At 39.5% G+C, this 15,778-nt stretch overlaps 1 protein-coding gene across 10 annotated transcripts in view; it reads left to right on the top strand.

Moving 5' to 3' along the window:
* Positions 1-15,778, top strand: part of Nachralpha6 (nicotinic acetylcholine receptor alpha6) — a 390,412-nt gene that overhangs the window by 124,450 nt on the left and 250,184 nt on the right. For all 10 annotated transcript variants that reach the window (XM_076420937.1, XM_076420941.1, XM_076420942.1 and 7 more), the window contains one exon: positions 7,909-7,953. In XM_076420937.1, the coding sequence (XP_076277052.1) occupies positions 7,909-7,953 (45 nt within the window). The remainder of the gene's footprint in view (positions 1-7,908; positions 7,954-15,778) is intronic.

Genomic DNA, 15,778 nt, shown 5'->3' with positions numbered 1-15,778 from the left:
AAGATTCACAGTCTAATAATTATCAATCTTTTTGTAAATAAATATATAATAATATACGCTTTCTTCTGGAAAAATCAAATTGCACTTCACGTTGACAAGAATGTTCCAAACAATTTTATTTACCAAACTATGATTACGTGTAAATCAAATTCAATTTAGTTTTAGCAATTGTTTGTTAAACAAGGAATGAACGAATTCTATTTTGATATTCTGCACTTGTTAGAAATGCATCGATTGGAAGCAAACCAGTGGCGTGGCTCAAGATTCGGTCAGACATGGGGGCAGGAATGCCGGATAAAGTGAAACTGCGGAAATTTATAGACGAACGTGGACTGCAACTCGATTTTTCCACTTGGATTTGTGACTACAGTCTCCTTACCCGGAGGAGGATAAGATTTGTTGTTAAAAACGATATTATTCATGTTATTGATGATAAAATTATTTTAGAGATTACAATAAAACGTTCTCGAGTTTACGTAATGTAAGCTGAAATTTAATTTATTCATCGATTTTCATATACAGTATTAATTACTGTGGATTATCGTTTAATCTTTTATGCATAAATTTCTGCAATTGTACACGCGCATATACATATATGTATATGTATACAAATATTACAAAAAGTTATATTGTAGGAGAGAAATTCCATCAATTGACGAACATTCTTTTTGGACTTTTCTAAATAATTAGACTGCAATTTGTTATTGAATTGAGAAAAAAGTCTTCTTTCCACTATCCTCTCTCTTTCTCTGTTGTCGAGACGTTCATCAATTAATGTTTTAATGTGCTGTTTATACAAACATGGATTTTATAAAATAATCAGTGGAAATTAAAATTTGCAGAAACATCCACAGTTCTGTCATAATAAATACTCGTACATTGGACGTGGAATATATTTTCATTACTGGCAATGGTATATAAAATGGTAACGGCTGTCACGTATGAATAAAACAGTGATATAAAAACCAATATGTTTTCGTTTGACGAACTACAAAAGCTACGAACTACAGGTTTTAATACTTCAATAACTTTCACGTTTTAAGACATTTATTAATGTTCCTCTTGATCTGCTTTACGTAAGTATATGTTTTTGCAAAAATTGTGAAAGACGTATAAATAAAATCTAATTTGAAATTGTATCGTGTTAGTTGAAAAATTCTCGTATCTATGGTAACTAGATTGCAGATTTTATGCATTTATAACAAAACTGAGAGTTGGTGCAATTTAAATACATCAGTAGAATATTTTCAACTTGCAAAGATGATTAAGCAAAGAATTAAATGTGTTGTTATGTGCAACTCAGTCTTCTGAATCTTATAAAGCAATACATGCCAGTCACTTTGACGTAAGCCAAACTTGTTGGCTTTCACTAGGTGGAAAGAAGTTGGCAGAAGTGATTTTTATCTTTTAAGTGATATTTATTTTATTAAATTTGCACTTTTCTACTTTTATATTATGAAGTAAGCTGTTCTAACTGAACGATTTCGAATAAAAGACACTCGATTTCGCAAAGCTCGGAATCGCTGAAGATCGTTCGGAAGCCACGAGACAAAACCTGAGACCAGCTTGAGTAATGGTGACTTAGAAAGAACGGTGGCTGGAGCACAGAGAAAGCCAGCTAGGTAATGAAACTGGTTTTGCTCCACTTAGAAATATCTTTTGCTCTGGTGCACAGTTCCTGTTCGGCGCATCTTGTTTTATGTTGGAAAGCGTCGGATTGAATGAGCGGGCAAAAAGATGACACGGACCGTCAAATAATGGGAGAGCTAGTGTAATGTGTTCCGCCGAAAAAAGCTCAGCACCGAACTTGTGCTTTTAGCAAATGGCATTAATTAGCGGCTTCATCGTGCTCGTCGTATTACTATTGCTTTTTTTCGGCGCGAGACCGAGGTGAACCTGACTGTACGCCGGGTAATCAGCACATTCAGATATTAATGGTTTATGTTTTAAACTGGAATCCATTCTTCACTTGTAATTAAGGCTTCTGCATTTCAAACGCAATTTAATGTATCAACAAAATAAAGATTTTTCGTCCGCAACTAAAAGAAATTGATCAAAAAATTGTTTTTATGTGTTAAATTAAAATGATTGTCTTTTATTTTATTATTGTTTCTATCCAAAGATGTGTTCGAACACTCTTTGCACGTAATATTGTGAAATATTTCGTTTTCATATTTTCGAACGTTTACAAATTTCGGGAAAAAAACTTCATCCGCGTCATCCGCGAACAGTTAGAAAACCTTCATCATTGCCGGTATTTAATGAAAGCGTGAACCGTTCACCCGAAACTCGTATTCAAACCAGCCTGAACATTTGAATTTCCATGGCGCTAGGTCGGAGGGAATCGCGCTAAATCGAAAATTCATTGGCGCCGCGTTATCTCTATTTTCCATCGATCTTACAGTTCCGTGGATTCAATTGACTTCTTTTCGGGTTAATGTGCCGGAAAGAGGAGCCGAGGGAGTTCCGCAATAATTCGGCGAACTACAACCTCGTTAATGTCGCGCGCGTTCCCGAATTAAACTCTCGTTTTACACGGGACTGCAGAAATTAGTTGAGAAACATAAAACTGAAAACGGGTCAGCACGGTGGTGGGAAAGGGGTTGAAGCCCCACCCGGGAGTGGCGAAGGCAAGGGAAAGTAAAAAGTAAGGATGCCGCGCGCGGTAGGAAATTTCGCTGATCAGTCTCCTCATTGAAAGCGATGCGCAACGTCCACGCGAAAATGGCGTAGGCCGAGGTAACATGATGAGCACGCTTTACCATTTTATAATTGCGATGCTGATGAAAAAGCTTCTCGTCACTTTGCGCCGTTGCTGTGGCCGTGCGCCTTTGAACGGACCCAGGCCTCTGTCGGTGTACAAGGACTCGTTCGTGTGCCTCGAAACAAGAACGCGGAACCGGGACGTGGTGGGCGGTCCGAGGAAACGGGATGGATTGGGTGGAGCGGGCGGTGGGGGGTCGAGGAGGCGGGGCACTGAAAATCGGCGAGAAATCTCGATAGATTACGAAGAGTTGACAGCGCGGCTGAACCCGGCTCGTCGGCGAACGAAAAGAGAAACAGGGCCGGAGCAATTTCCATTATGCCGACCATAAATACGGAGTTCATGGTCAAACGGCACCGGGTATCGAAACGAGATTTACCGTTTTCATTTATCGACTGGGACAAGCGCCGCGGTCGAGAATAATTTACAACTCGTTGCTGATCGACTTGTCCCAAACCCACCGATGTTTGCGTTTCGCTCGTCGCGTAATTACTCGCAATTCTACTCCTACACCCCCCGCCCCTCCTCACCGACAATTTGATTAAGCCCTTTATACGCCCACACTTTCCCTAATAGAATTCCGGCGAATAGGTATACCTTTAAGTGTATTCAAAATGTTTAATTCGAGCGGCACTGGCTTACCTATTGTGAGAGACGATAAGACTGAACGCTGCATCTCAATTTGGCTCTTGCACGAATTGAGGAAAGTAGCCTAATGTAGGCAGGGTTCACAAAATTTCCAAATACATAAAGAAGAATAAAAGAAATCACATTCGCGAGCTTACCATTATGAATTTATTGTTATTGTATGATGTTAGGGATGAGAGTTTACCAGTCATGAAAAATCGCATTCTAATCGTTCCACGAGGTATTCCCCTACAGTTTGGTAGAAATCTCAACGTGATGCGACGTCGCGTCACGTCGTCGTCGGGTTGATTCGTTCGAATCGATATCTTCGATTGGTGTCTGCTTTGAGGTGAATGGAGTCGCAGATTACGCTAGAGCGACGCACAGCCCGTGACCAAAGGCGTCCACGTGAAACAATTTCGATTAGTTTCGACACTCGGCGTGCCCTACTTAATGATGTATACTCAGTTACGTCAAATGTGGATCGAATGGATCCATACAATATTTGAACCTCTATTATTTGCTTCATGTAAATTTTGCACCGAATCAAAAAGCCACCAGCTTTCCAGATACTTCTTACCATCGATTGTTGAACAATTTTCAATCTAATACATTTTCCAAGAAAGAGGTAGTCTCATTCGTATTATTTTTGAAGATTAGAGTTGTCACTCTTCTACACGTGGTTAGTAAAATTGTAAAGAAATGTTAATTGTAAAAAGGCAGCATTTTTTATAATTTGAAATAACACTACTCAATGAGAGACCCTGTGAAGCTCATTTAGAAATAAGTACAGATGTTAGTCTTGACGAAAAATATTATGTATCAGTTACTCTTACGCATCAGTTACGATGGAAAGTATGTATCTAATGCCTTCACAACCGTTTTCGTTAGAGTAGACATCTATAGTGTGAATTGTTTCACGATGATTGATTGGATAATTCGACGGCTTATCGATTTTCAATAATCCTGCTTGCTCTTTCGCATCAGAACGTATCTATTAAACACCAATTAATCATGCTCCCGTCGATATTTACCTTGCTATTACGTTACAAATTTTTATATTGCAATGCAAATCGCTCTGTAATCGGTCAGCTTCCTCTAGAATCATTTCAACTTGATTTAAGAACATGAAATTTATAATCGAACTTAGAAGAACTAAGCAATGCAGTGATAGCCTTTTTGGCTAGATTCTCTGTTTTATAGTGATACTGGTTCGGAATATGGAAGCTCGTATGCTGCCGAGACCTTTTTGTGGGGCTACCGAAACTACTAATATCAAGGAGAATATTGAACGAGGTTTCCCTAGCCAATACTTCCTTTATTTTGCGCCGAAATTCACCTGTTGGTCCTTGGAAACAGATGTAGAGTCATGTCCCTAATGTGCCTGCCGATGAAATATGGATCTGAGTAGCGCAGGACCGTGAGATGGAAGAAGTCACTGCAGAATATGAGCACTCATATTTCGATCTATTGATTTTAATAAAAAATGGAAAAAACTATACGTACATTTAGAGGTCCCTCTGTTAGAACAATTTGGATCTATGATTAGCCATTTGGATACGTTCTTTTCCTCTTCTAAATTCAATAAAATTGTAGTGAACTCAACTTTGATTTTTCATCTATCTAAAATATTCAGTTTTATAAATTCGCCAGCGCTCATTGCTTCCGGCTAATCACAAGAGCTGCTTGGAATAAAGTTACGTCTAGAAAAACGAATTTTTTTGGTGCATTGAATAATGTATCGGGAGCAACCCAGAACCAACAGATTGCAGTTTACTATAAATGATAACAAAGACCACGGCAATAATCTTTCAAACGAGTCGAGTTTAATGGTCAACCGTTACCAGTGAATCGACCATAAAGCAAACATCGATTTCATGCCGAAACAGCAGACTATTGAAAGTTCAGGGAGCAAAAAAGCGGGCGTATAATTTTCATGATACTCTCGGTTTAACGAGCGGTTATTCTATTAAACCAAGCTGTACAAGCAACAAACTTTATATGGGATTCGTTCCAAACTAACACGAGGGGAAAGTATCTGCGGAACACGCGTAATTTACTTAGCCTAACGAATTCTCGACTGGTAATTTCGTAATCTCTCGTATTCCTGACGTCGTGTTTTAAGAAAAACCGTTAGAATTAGAATCCACCCGGCGTTCAACACATTTCAATTCTAGTTTGATATTTTTAGCGGATGTGCTTTTTGACTGGAAAATTGCACACCCCACTGGTCGAGCTAATTTCATTTTGATCCGGATAAAAGATCGACCTTGAGTCTAATTAAACTTTCAACTGGAAATCGAGCTATAAATTTCGATTTAACTGCGGAGCGTTTCATTTTAAATATTAGAACTGCAGAATCAATGTAGCATATTCTCTATTTTCTATATGCGAATATGAATAGTAAATAGTAAATAGTTCGTCTTTAGGCTGTAATATAAAATGTGTGTGCTTAGTGGGTCACATGTATAATAATTCTCTTTACATTAAACAATGGTAAAAGAAGTTTTAGTGAAGATGAAAAATTGCATTGCCTTTATTGAACCACACAGAAATTGATTTAAAACAGTGCTACATATGTATATGTATATTTAATTGCTTCTGGTACAAGATCTTCTTGGTTAACTAGATCGTAAAATTTTGTAAAATTATGCATTAAATGAAATACTCCCTCTGTCCCATAATAATACTAGCAGTTGATGAATTTAATTTGCCGCATAATAATAGTAGCAAAAGAAAATAAATATAGAACGCAACATTTATTATCAAAAAACTAGATTTCATTAAACAATAAATTAAAAATATTACTCCTAATTTTTATTTTGAGTGTAGATAGTTTCTGGATTTTCCGTAGGTAGGATCCCTTGGCTGCGAAGCTTTGCCTTCCCTATATGCGTGAGCCTAAAATTATTGGAGCCATCGTTCATCATTGTTTCCAGCATAACTTGTTTCTTTTCATCTTACTTTTACAATGAGTTGATATTCAACTGAAATAAAACAATTAATTTCGATCAGCGGATGAAATTAGAAAAATAGTTATAATTCGTAATAATTAGGTTAACCTAGAAATTGGAAGATGTGTCAAAACAAATGGCAGATGTCATGAAACATTGATTTGATTGAAGGCTTCGCAATTTTGCGCTACAACATAACTTACAGCTGCATTCGCCAATAATTCCCGTTTAAATATTTGCTTACTACTATTATTATGGGACAGAGGGAGTAGTATTTTCAAATAGTGCTTGTGGAAATATTTCAGTTTTTATCTGAAACTATTTAAAATTGTTTCCCAGCTCTGCCGTCAAAGTCGGTTCATCTGATTGTGCGGCGTTAGGGGAATACTCCCTATAATAGTTTGCAAGCGGCGTTTCTTGATTTTCCAACGAAGTTCCAAACGCGATTTAAGAAGTGAATGTGTCAGGTTTACCTGTGAAGTGTGCGGTAACTAATTCGTTCAGAGTGATCGCAGGTGTACAAAGCGGTTTGTCCATTGACGCCAACGATCGGAGTATATTCGATTTATAAATCACTTTGAAGTTTGGATGAGTGTGGTGGACGGCGCCGCGCCTCCATGCAGAGCACTGGAAAACGAACGGTTGCACTGGCAATTTGCGGTTATTGGCTCCCCCAGTTTTTGGCATGAATTTTACGAGTTGCTGGCCTTGCTCTTCGCTTCCCGCTCTAACGCTTGCCTTCGTTCCCGCATAGATTTTGCACACTCATCTCGTAAAAAACGATCTACTACATACTTATTGATTACTTGACTCTTATCTCTTTTTCTTGTCGGAGTCAAGAAATAGTAGAACTACACGATTTACGAAAAAGCACGGACCCGAGGGTTTTTCTTAGATCAAGAATTCAGGACGCTCTAAAAAAACGATCACTTTTTTAATATTGAACTATACGATTCAAACTCTTTTCGGAAGCTAGAGCAATTAGTTCACTACAGAAATGTTTTCGAAAATTGCAATTTGTTGGAATTGTAGAGAAAATAATCAAAGTTGCATTTTGCAACTTTTTTATGTGGATTTATATTGAAAATTTAAAAAATACGTTTGTAGATCTGTGTGAATTAAACATATTCCGATTTCATCAAAATCGGTCGACGTTGCAATGAGCAACAAATATTTAAAGATAGTAAAAATTGCAGATCTTCACGATTTTCGGCTTCTAACTGAAATAAATCTAAGGATTCTTCCAATGCCTGCCGTTTTTTCCCGCATCAACCGATTTCGATGAAACTTTCACAGTGCATATAATTGACACAGATCTACAAAACGTATTTTTTAAATTTTCAATATAGGCCTACATAAAAAAGTTGTAAAATGCAACTTTTAGTATTTTCTCTGCAATTCCGACCATTTGCGATTTTTGGAAAAATTTCTTCTCACATCCTGTATACAGTCACTGTATGCAGATACAATAACTTTGTATTTGTGTCGAAGCAGATAGTCAAGTTTCACAGGACAATTTGGTTCAACTAATATTAATCATTGGTTTTTTTATCTCTGTTTCAGGATGAGAAGAATCAAATACTGACGACAAACGCGTGGCTGAAACTGGTGAGTGTAAACCGAAAATTGTTATTTTTTATAAAGATCCGCTGTTTATTAATAACATTCAGAGGAAAACGATAGAAGAAAGTCGGATTTATACCTGTACATTAATTACACCGGCATCTCGTAATGAGCATTTTGAATTCGTGTCGCGAGTTCAGGGAGTAGCGGTCGCAGAAAAATGTTTTCCAGGTTTTGCGTTTTCTATTTGTACCGCGAATCAGTCACGATCGGTTTCGCATCCGCGGCAACGGAAGTTTCATTTGTCGCGTTCTGGATCAAGTCGAGATTTCAATTCCGTGAAAATACGAATGCCCGGAGACCTCGAGCGACACGTGGCGAATATACCATTTCCATCTTTATGCAAATGGCAGATTTCGCGGAACAGACTGGAAGGAAAAAATACAAAAAAAAAGGAGAAGGAAGAAAGAAAATGTTGCCGACTAATAGAATCGATTTTTCATTTACATCGCATTCGTCGGACGGTTGACCGATGAAGCGGAAACGCGAGAGTGGTTGTCGGTGTTAGTTCCTTTCGTATCGGATGCTGGCTACAGTTTTCTTCGCTTTTTCCGAGGAAGGTGTTCCACGTTGCTGGATCGATTAGGTGGGAAAATGAAAGCTGTTACTTTTTCGTTCTCTGTCATCCTTTTGTTCCAAATGGATGCAATTTTCAGATAGGTCGTGCTCATTTCTTTCTGGCGACCAATATACTTACATCTATAAACTGGAAACTGTTATATGATTCGTGTGTGTTTGTGTCTGATACGGCTGCAATATTGTGTGTACACTTAAATTCGTTTAAACACTGAACGTCTGCACGCAATATTGCAGCGAGCAGACATTGAAGAACATAAATTACATAACAGTTTCCAGTTTATAGATGTTATATTGCTTACTGGGATGAAATGGGCACGACGCGACGTATCTGGAAATTGCATCCATTTCGAACAAAAGAATGCCAGAGAATGAAAAGGTAACAGCTTTCATTTTCCCACCTAATCGATCCAACACCGTGGGGCACTAGTTAATTAGTGTTTAAACAGATAACACTGTAAGGGTTCGAGCACAGTGGATCCGATGTTGGACGATTCGGCCAACGTCCGACGTTGTGTCTCTTTTTCACACGTTTGAAAAAAGAGACAGATGTGTCGGACGTCGGCCAAATCGGACGAAAACGGATACACTGTGCTCGCACTCTAAGCCTGTCTCCGATTACTGTAAGTAGAAATGTCACTGAATGGTCAGACATCGTAATGTCAACATTCACGTAGCGAAGGAACAACCTGTCGGTCAGGCATCGGTTGCATTCGCATAGAAAAAAAGATTGGTATGATTGATCATAGTTTAGAGCGTTATGTACCAATCCGTGATCGGGCGAGCAACGCGCCGCGCCTGCATTACGCTTGACTTACGGAACTCCAATCACTCTTCTCGCATTTTCTTTTGCACGATGCAAGCTCCGTGTTGCGCGAGGAATACGTCACATTTAGGAACAGAGAGAGGAAGAGGGAGAGAGAGAGAGAGAGAGAGAGAGGAAAGGTAGCTGCCAGATATGGGTGGTAAGAGGGAAAACATGGTAAAAGGGTACGGGTGGTTGCAGGGTGAAGAGGATTTGAGAAAATCGCGATAGCAGAATGATGCACTCTTCTATCTTTCTGTTGCCTCGGTTGGATCGAGATGAAAAGAACCGGGTACGTTTTCTGACGTTGCTGCTTCAAGGAATGGCAACGGAAACCTGGGGGAGGCAGGCTGGCCTGCGTGTCGGTGACATTTCGGTCTTCTTATGATGCGCGGCGTAGTGCTTGGAAATTTATTTACATATCCACAGTGCTCTCAGTGGATCCGCGACACTATGCATTATTTATTATCGGCCCCTTAGAAACATTTCCAACGGATATGCAGCGTCTCGCGACGTCTGTTCTCTATTACCGTGGCTTACCGAAAAACGCGTTTCCGTCGAGTAATGCAAGTTTACTCGGAACTGTCAGATCTTAGCGCGTGCACACTGCCGAAAGTTTCGTACCGCAACTTGTCAACCGCAAATTCGCAAACAGCTCTTCCGAAATTCGGGTAGAATACAGTGCCGGTTGTCATAAAAGTTACTTTCGTGATATATGCGCGTTTTATGAGCATTTACAAACAACTCGATTAGATTTTTGCAGATTTTTCGAGCTTCGTGTAAAATATTTTACATCAGTTCGTGGTAAAATAAACTGCTGGATAAATAGACCAATCAGGCACTTAAACCGAACGATATCCGAACAAAAGATTAAGTCGTATTTAGCCTAACGACTCCGTAAAACTTCGAAGACTCGTTTCTCACGTTCAGCTGTAAAATCTACGACGTTCGGACATTACTCATACCTGTCGTACTTTCAAACTACTTCTGCATTATAGTTGAAGCACAAAAACGTATTTTCAGGAAGCGGTTCTCGTAAGTTCGCCAACTTAGCAACACTAGCAACATTTTCGAAGTACAATCGACTTTCATATTTCACGTCCAAACCTGTTTGTTCCGAAATCGTACGGGAATTTTCGAGTTCCATCTATAGTCGAGGATACGCGAAATATTTTCTAGTTTCCTTGACTGAAAGAAACTTTCAATTGTCCGAGGAGCCATAAAAACCAGTGGCGCTTGGGAAATATTCGGACTAACCTAGATTTAGTTGAACTTATGACTAGAATGTATCCTGGTATTTTTGAGGCAGTCCGCCGTCAGAATTATAATCTACGCCTGCAAAATACGATGTTTAACCTTCTCTCTGTGTACTGCTATTCTAATGTTAACCGTGTAGACGGGGGTAATTGAACCCCATATATTTTTCGAGCAAAATGAAAGAAAAAATTTGTCTGCACAAATATCTGTGGCATTTTATTAATTTTTAGAATATAAGTACACAATACTTAGAAAATTTAAAACATTTAGCATTTCTAGAAACATATAGCATTTCTAGAAAATTTTTCAACCTGTGGTGCATTTGCACCCTATACACAGAAAGAAGGTTAAACGTGTGCAGTAGGTTGTACCTTATTTTTCAACCATTAAATTTTGGGCACACCCCCCAATATTGTTACATTTCATGAAAAAATGATACACTACCGGTCATAAGTGTTTAGGCACTCCTCTTTCATGATAACTTTTTTAATATTGGACCATGCGGTTTGAACTTTTTTGAAAAGCTAGAGCAATTAGTTTACTACAGGATGTGAAAAGAAATTTTTTCAAAAATTACAATAGATCGGAATTGTAGAAAAAAATACTAAAAGTTGCATTTTCAACTTTTATATGTGGACCCATATTGAAAATTTAAAAAGTACGCTTTGTATATCTGTGTCAATTAAACATATTTTGAAAATTTCGTCAAAATCGGTGGACGCTGCAACGACCTACAAACGTTTAAAGATGGTGAAAATTGCCATTTTTCACGATTTTCGGCCTGTAACTGCAATAAATCTAAGGATTCTTACATCTTTCAATGCCTGTCGTTTTTTCCCGCATCGACCGATTTCGATGAAACTTTCACAGTGCATATAAGTGACGCAGATCTACAAAATGTACGTTTTAAATATTCAATATAGGTCCACAGAAAAAAGTTGTGAAATGCAACGTTTAGTATTTTTTCTACAATTCCGAGCAATTGCAATTTTTGAAAAAATTTCTTTTCACATTCTGTAGTAAGCTAATTGCTCTAGCTCCCAAAAAAGTTCAAATCGCATAGTACAATATTAAAAAAGGTATCATGAAAGAGGATTGCCTAAACACTTATGAGCGGTAGTGTATATCCAAAGTTTTAGATGAATCGGACGTGAGGAAGACGTGTCACATTAGGGTTGACCTTAGCTATACCTGGTGAAATTTTTTTGCGAGATTTTTTTCACGTCCCTCCTCCCTAAAATTGTGCCATTGGGTAAGAAAATAATTCTTGCAGAAGATGAAGTTGATCTGATAAGGGGAAGACGTGCCACATTGACGTTGAAGTTGCGAAAAACATGAAATTTTATAGGAATGGGAACATCTGAAGGAAAGACTTTTGATTATGACCAAACGTTCTTGTTTATAATCCGATCAACTTCATCTTTTGCAGGAATTATTTTCTTACCCAATGGCACAATTTTAGGGAGGGGGGACGTGAAAAAAATCTCGCAAAAAAAATTTCACCAGGTATAGCTAACATAAGGTCCACCCTAGTGTACAGTGAATTCAAAAAGTAATTTGAACACTATACGCATGTACGACGAGAGCTAAATCAATTGCAAAAAGATATAACGTAAGAGGAACCGTGAGTTTGGAAAAGTTCATGGAAATAGTTAAATTTCTCAGCGTTCACGCGCGGCTGGTTGCTTAATTGATTGCTCCAGGAATTTTTCCTAACCATTTTTCCAACTATTCGAATCTTGCGGCAGCTTCGAGACGGATTTCGATGCTTTCCGGAAGTTTCCCCGACAATTGCCGAGGAAGAGCGGACAAACAAAAAGCAGAGCGAAAGGGACCCGGATACAATCGGATTCCAGGGAGGTTCGAGGGAAGAAAAAGGGTGACGAAGTGAAAGGGGATAAGAAACGTTGTGACGAATTGGTGGAACGAACATAGGAAGGAAACTACCGTGGCTAGAAATCAATTCCTCGGAGACAATAAAATAGCTATAAACCCAAAAGCCGGATGATATCGACATCATGTGATTTAAGGCGGAGATAAAGAGCTGAAACGGTGAGGAACGGAGGATCATTAATAAACATGAATCGATTCTATTCACTCGAATCGAAAACGTAATTTGAATAGGTGCACGTTAAACGGTTGATCTGCTCGCGAAGATGTTACTAACTGAACGAAACTTTCTCGTGGCTATCGCAGATGTCAGATAAATCAGCTACATTAAAATCGCAATTTCGTAAGCTTTAATTGTCACATCCAAATATATCACAATAAAAAATGTTAAAAAAACCTCCGCACGTTGGACTACTTTCCTGTACTATGATCTCTCTGCTAAAAAGTTCCCAGTGCCACTGTCGAAAATGTCGAGCAGCCGGCAAGCTCGAACGGTTTCTTTGGCCGAGAATCTTGGTCCTTAGACATTCGCTCATGAAATTTCGAAGGCGGGATTCTCGACTAATGACGATGTTCCGCGGAAGTGTACATATTAATGCCCGCAGTGTCGGCCGGTTTGACGTGGCCAATCAAGACTTTCGTATGCATTAAGCGAAATAGAATTTCGAAGTTGGTCAGGAACGTGACGTGGCTGGCCTCATTCATGTGATAGTATGAAATATTTACCGCCTCGGGATGGACACAGAGTTTCATATATAGGTACACACACAGACACTGCTTCAAACAGTATATATATACACGCACAGACATATTTCGACCACCGTGTGTCTTTCCGTTTAGACGGCAACTGGTTGCGGAACTTCGAGACCTGTTGAAACTGCTGTAAGTCATCCTCGGATGAGGGCGACTGAATAGGGACCGGGTTATTTCTGTTCTCCCGTCGTGAAAAGAGCGGGAAATGCGCAGTTAAACGAACGAATTGATGCGAACTTAATCTAGACTGGCCGAGTGGAATTTAATGCACCGAATCTACCGAAAATTTCGAATATTCCGCGAGCGAAGCGCACGAGGCCGTGGGTAACACGTTCCCCGCAGCGAGAATTACGTGTCAGTCCTCGTGAACCGACAGCTGCAGTAAGGATTAATTATTGGCTGGGTGTTTCATAGTGACAGATGCGCGACGGCTGTCATTCCACGTGCCCAAGAACCCGGCTAATTAAGGAACCTCGTTTCTTCGATGCCCGATCCACGAGAACCTCTCTTGGGAGTTTTAGAAACTTCACTTGTCGGTCGTCTTCTGTCACCTTATGTCATTTTTGTATCGATTGGCTGATTAATTTTCAATGGATTACTTTTCCAGAAACATTCACTCGACACGGTACTCTCGAATGTACCGGGCCCATACCCATTAAAAAAATACCTAACAGTCCAGGACTTAAAATTGAGACCTAATCCAGCTCCTACTGGATCAAAGAATGGTGAGCACTGTGACCCGCTATTCGCATTACTCCAGTGCTCACATAGCTTTGGATCTCTCCCACGCCTCTGTTCTTGTCTTATAATGCCTTTTCCTCCCTCAACTTCTGGCTCGCTGGAGGGCCAGACGAGGCCCCGCTTTTCGCATTTCTCCTGTCTGGTTTATTATGCGAGCTGGCTGGCTCCATTCATGCGATACAGAATTACCTAAGTAAATTACGCTTATCCATTATTTCTTATTAGGTTGGCTAATATAACTTTCAACCATTATTGTTTCAAAACTAATTTAACATCCTGCGAACTGCTTGTGAGAGACCAAAGAAACCGGGAGATGCTCCCAAAGGGTTTTCTTGTAATGAACATTGTTTGGAAAGTGTTCTTTTTGCGATTTTCCTTCTATCAAACTTGCACACGATTTGTTGAGAAAGAATTCAAGCAAGTACAAGAAACTGTGGAATTCAACTTATCTGCATCTGCACTTCAAAGCTGAAATATTCGCATTCTACATCGCACGAAAAAAATAAAACATCGGAAATAGCAACTTGATCCCGATAGCGATCTCGAAAAACGTTGACAGAGAATCGCGTCCCATCGAAATTGTAGAAATGAATATTTTTCAACTCGAAACGGTCGAGTACCATCTAGATAATATTTCTCGCAGCAGTGTTCGCTCGGCTGTAAAATATCTTGATAATAGAATCGATGGTTGTCAGCTGTGCGAGTCGCTACTCGTAAAATATTCGGGGAAAAAAGGGTTGCTCGACGGAAGGGTTGTTGTATCGGGGTTCGAGAAGGTTTGAGCGAGCGCAGAAAAGCGCGACGGAAATATTAGAGGAGTAATTGTAATAATTCTGTGAGAGGCACAGAAGCCACGCGAATATCGTCTGGTGAAAAGCGGCGCTTTTGTACAGGCAGAAGTGAAAGGCCGCATTTAAACGGCCGCTTGTGCGCGCGAAAAGTCGCCGAATAATTCGAGGCCGAGGTCTACGTTCTCTCCCTGCGACACAAAACGTCGAATTCGTCCGGTGAAAACATTCCCGGTCACAAAAGGTTCAGTCGCAAACTACGGCGACTCCGATGCACACGACGACAGTCCGACAGCCGAACGGCCAAACAGATTCCGGCTGAATACGCGCTTTCAACTTTCTCCGAAAAATTTCAACCATCAGCCTACCGCGATTTTGGGGACGCATCCCATTTATCGTCTGTCTAGACGCACAGATAAATGAAATGCGAGCCCCGAACAATACACCGGACCAACCACCCGGCAAAGACACGCGTTTTCAAAATCGAGCACCGCCTATGTCCCTCGGAGAATGTACAGAGAAAGGGGTGGTAATGTGCTCTTCCAGTTTTATATTTCTTCCTAAAGACTGATTCATGACATTATGGTTTTTCATTTTTGAAAATCGTTTTTTTTTTGTATATTCTTTACATATCACTGTTGTAGATATTGCGTGCAAACGAATTGATTTGAATTCGTAAAATCAACGTATAGTTGCAAATGCCATTTTGCATATATTTTTTTTCATATTTTTTATCTACAATGAAAATGACCGTTTTCATCCGGAAATTCACGCCTCTCCATTTAATTCGGCGATTAAGAGCTCCGTTGTATAAAGCTGCAAATGAAATTCTGAATCGGAGTTTTTCTCGATTTTCTAACTGCGTTAGAGAAACGATGCTGTGCAGTGTTGCACGTAGTTTGACCGTATAAATGCTATGCGAGTATTATTAAGTTTTAAACTACGTCATTGCGTTTTTGACCCTAATTTATCGATTCTGCGAGCCCCAATGTTATTTATA

The sequence above is a fragment of the Lasioglossum baleicum genome, chromosome 3, assembly GCF_051020765.1.
Source record: "Lasioglossum baleicum chromosome 3, iyLasBale1, whole genome shotgun sequence".
Taxonomy (NCBI): domain Eukaryota; kingdom Metazoa; phylum Arthropoda; class Insecta; order Hymenoptera; family Halictidae; genus Lasioglossum; species Lasioglossum baleicum.
The sequence above is the reverse complement of the archived record's forward strand: the minus strand, read 5'-3'. Positions and strand labels throughout refer to the sequence as shown.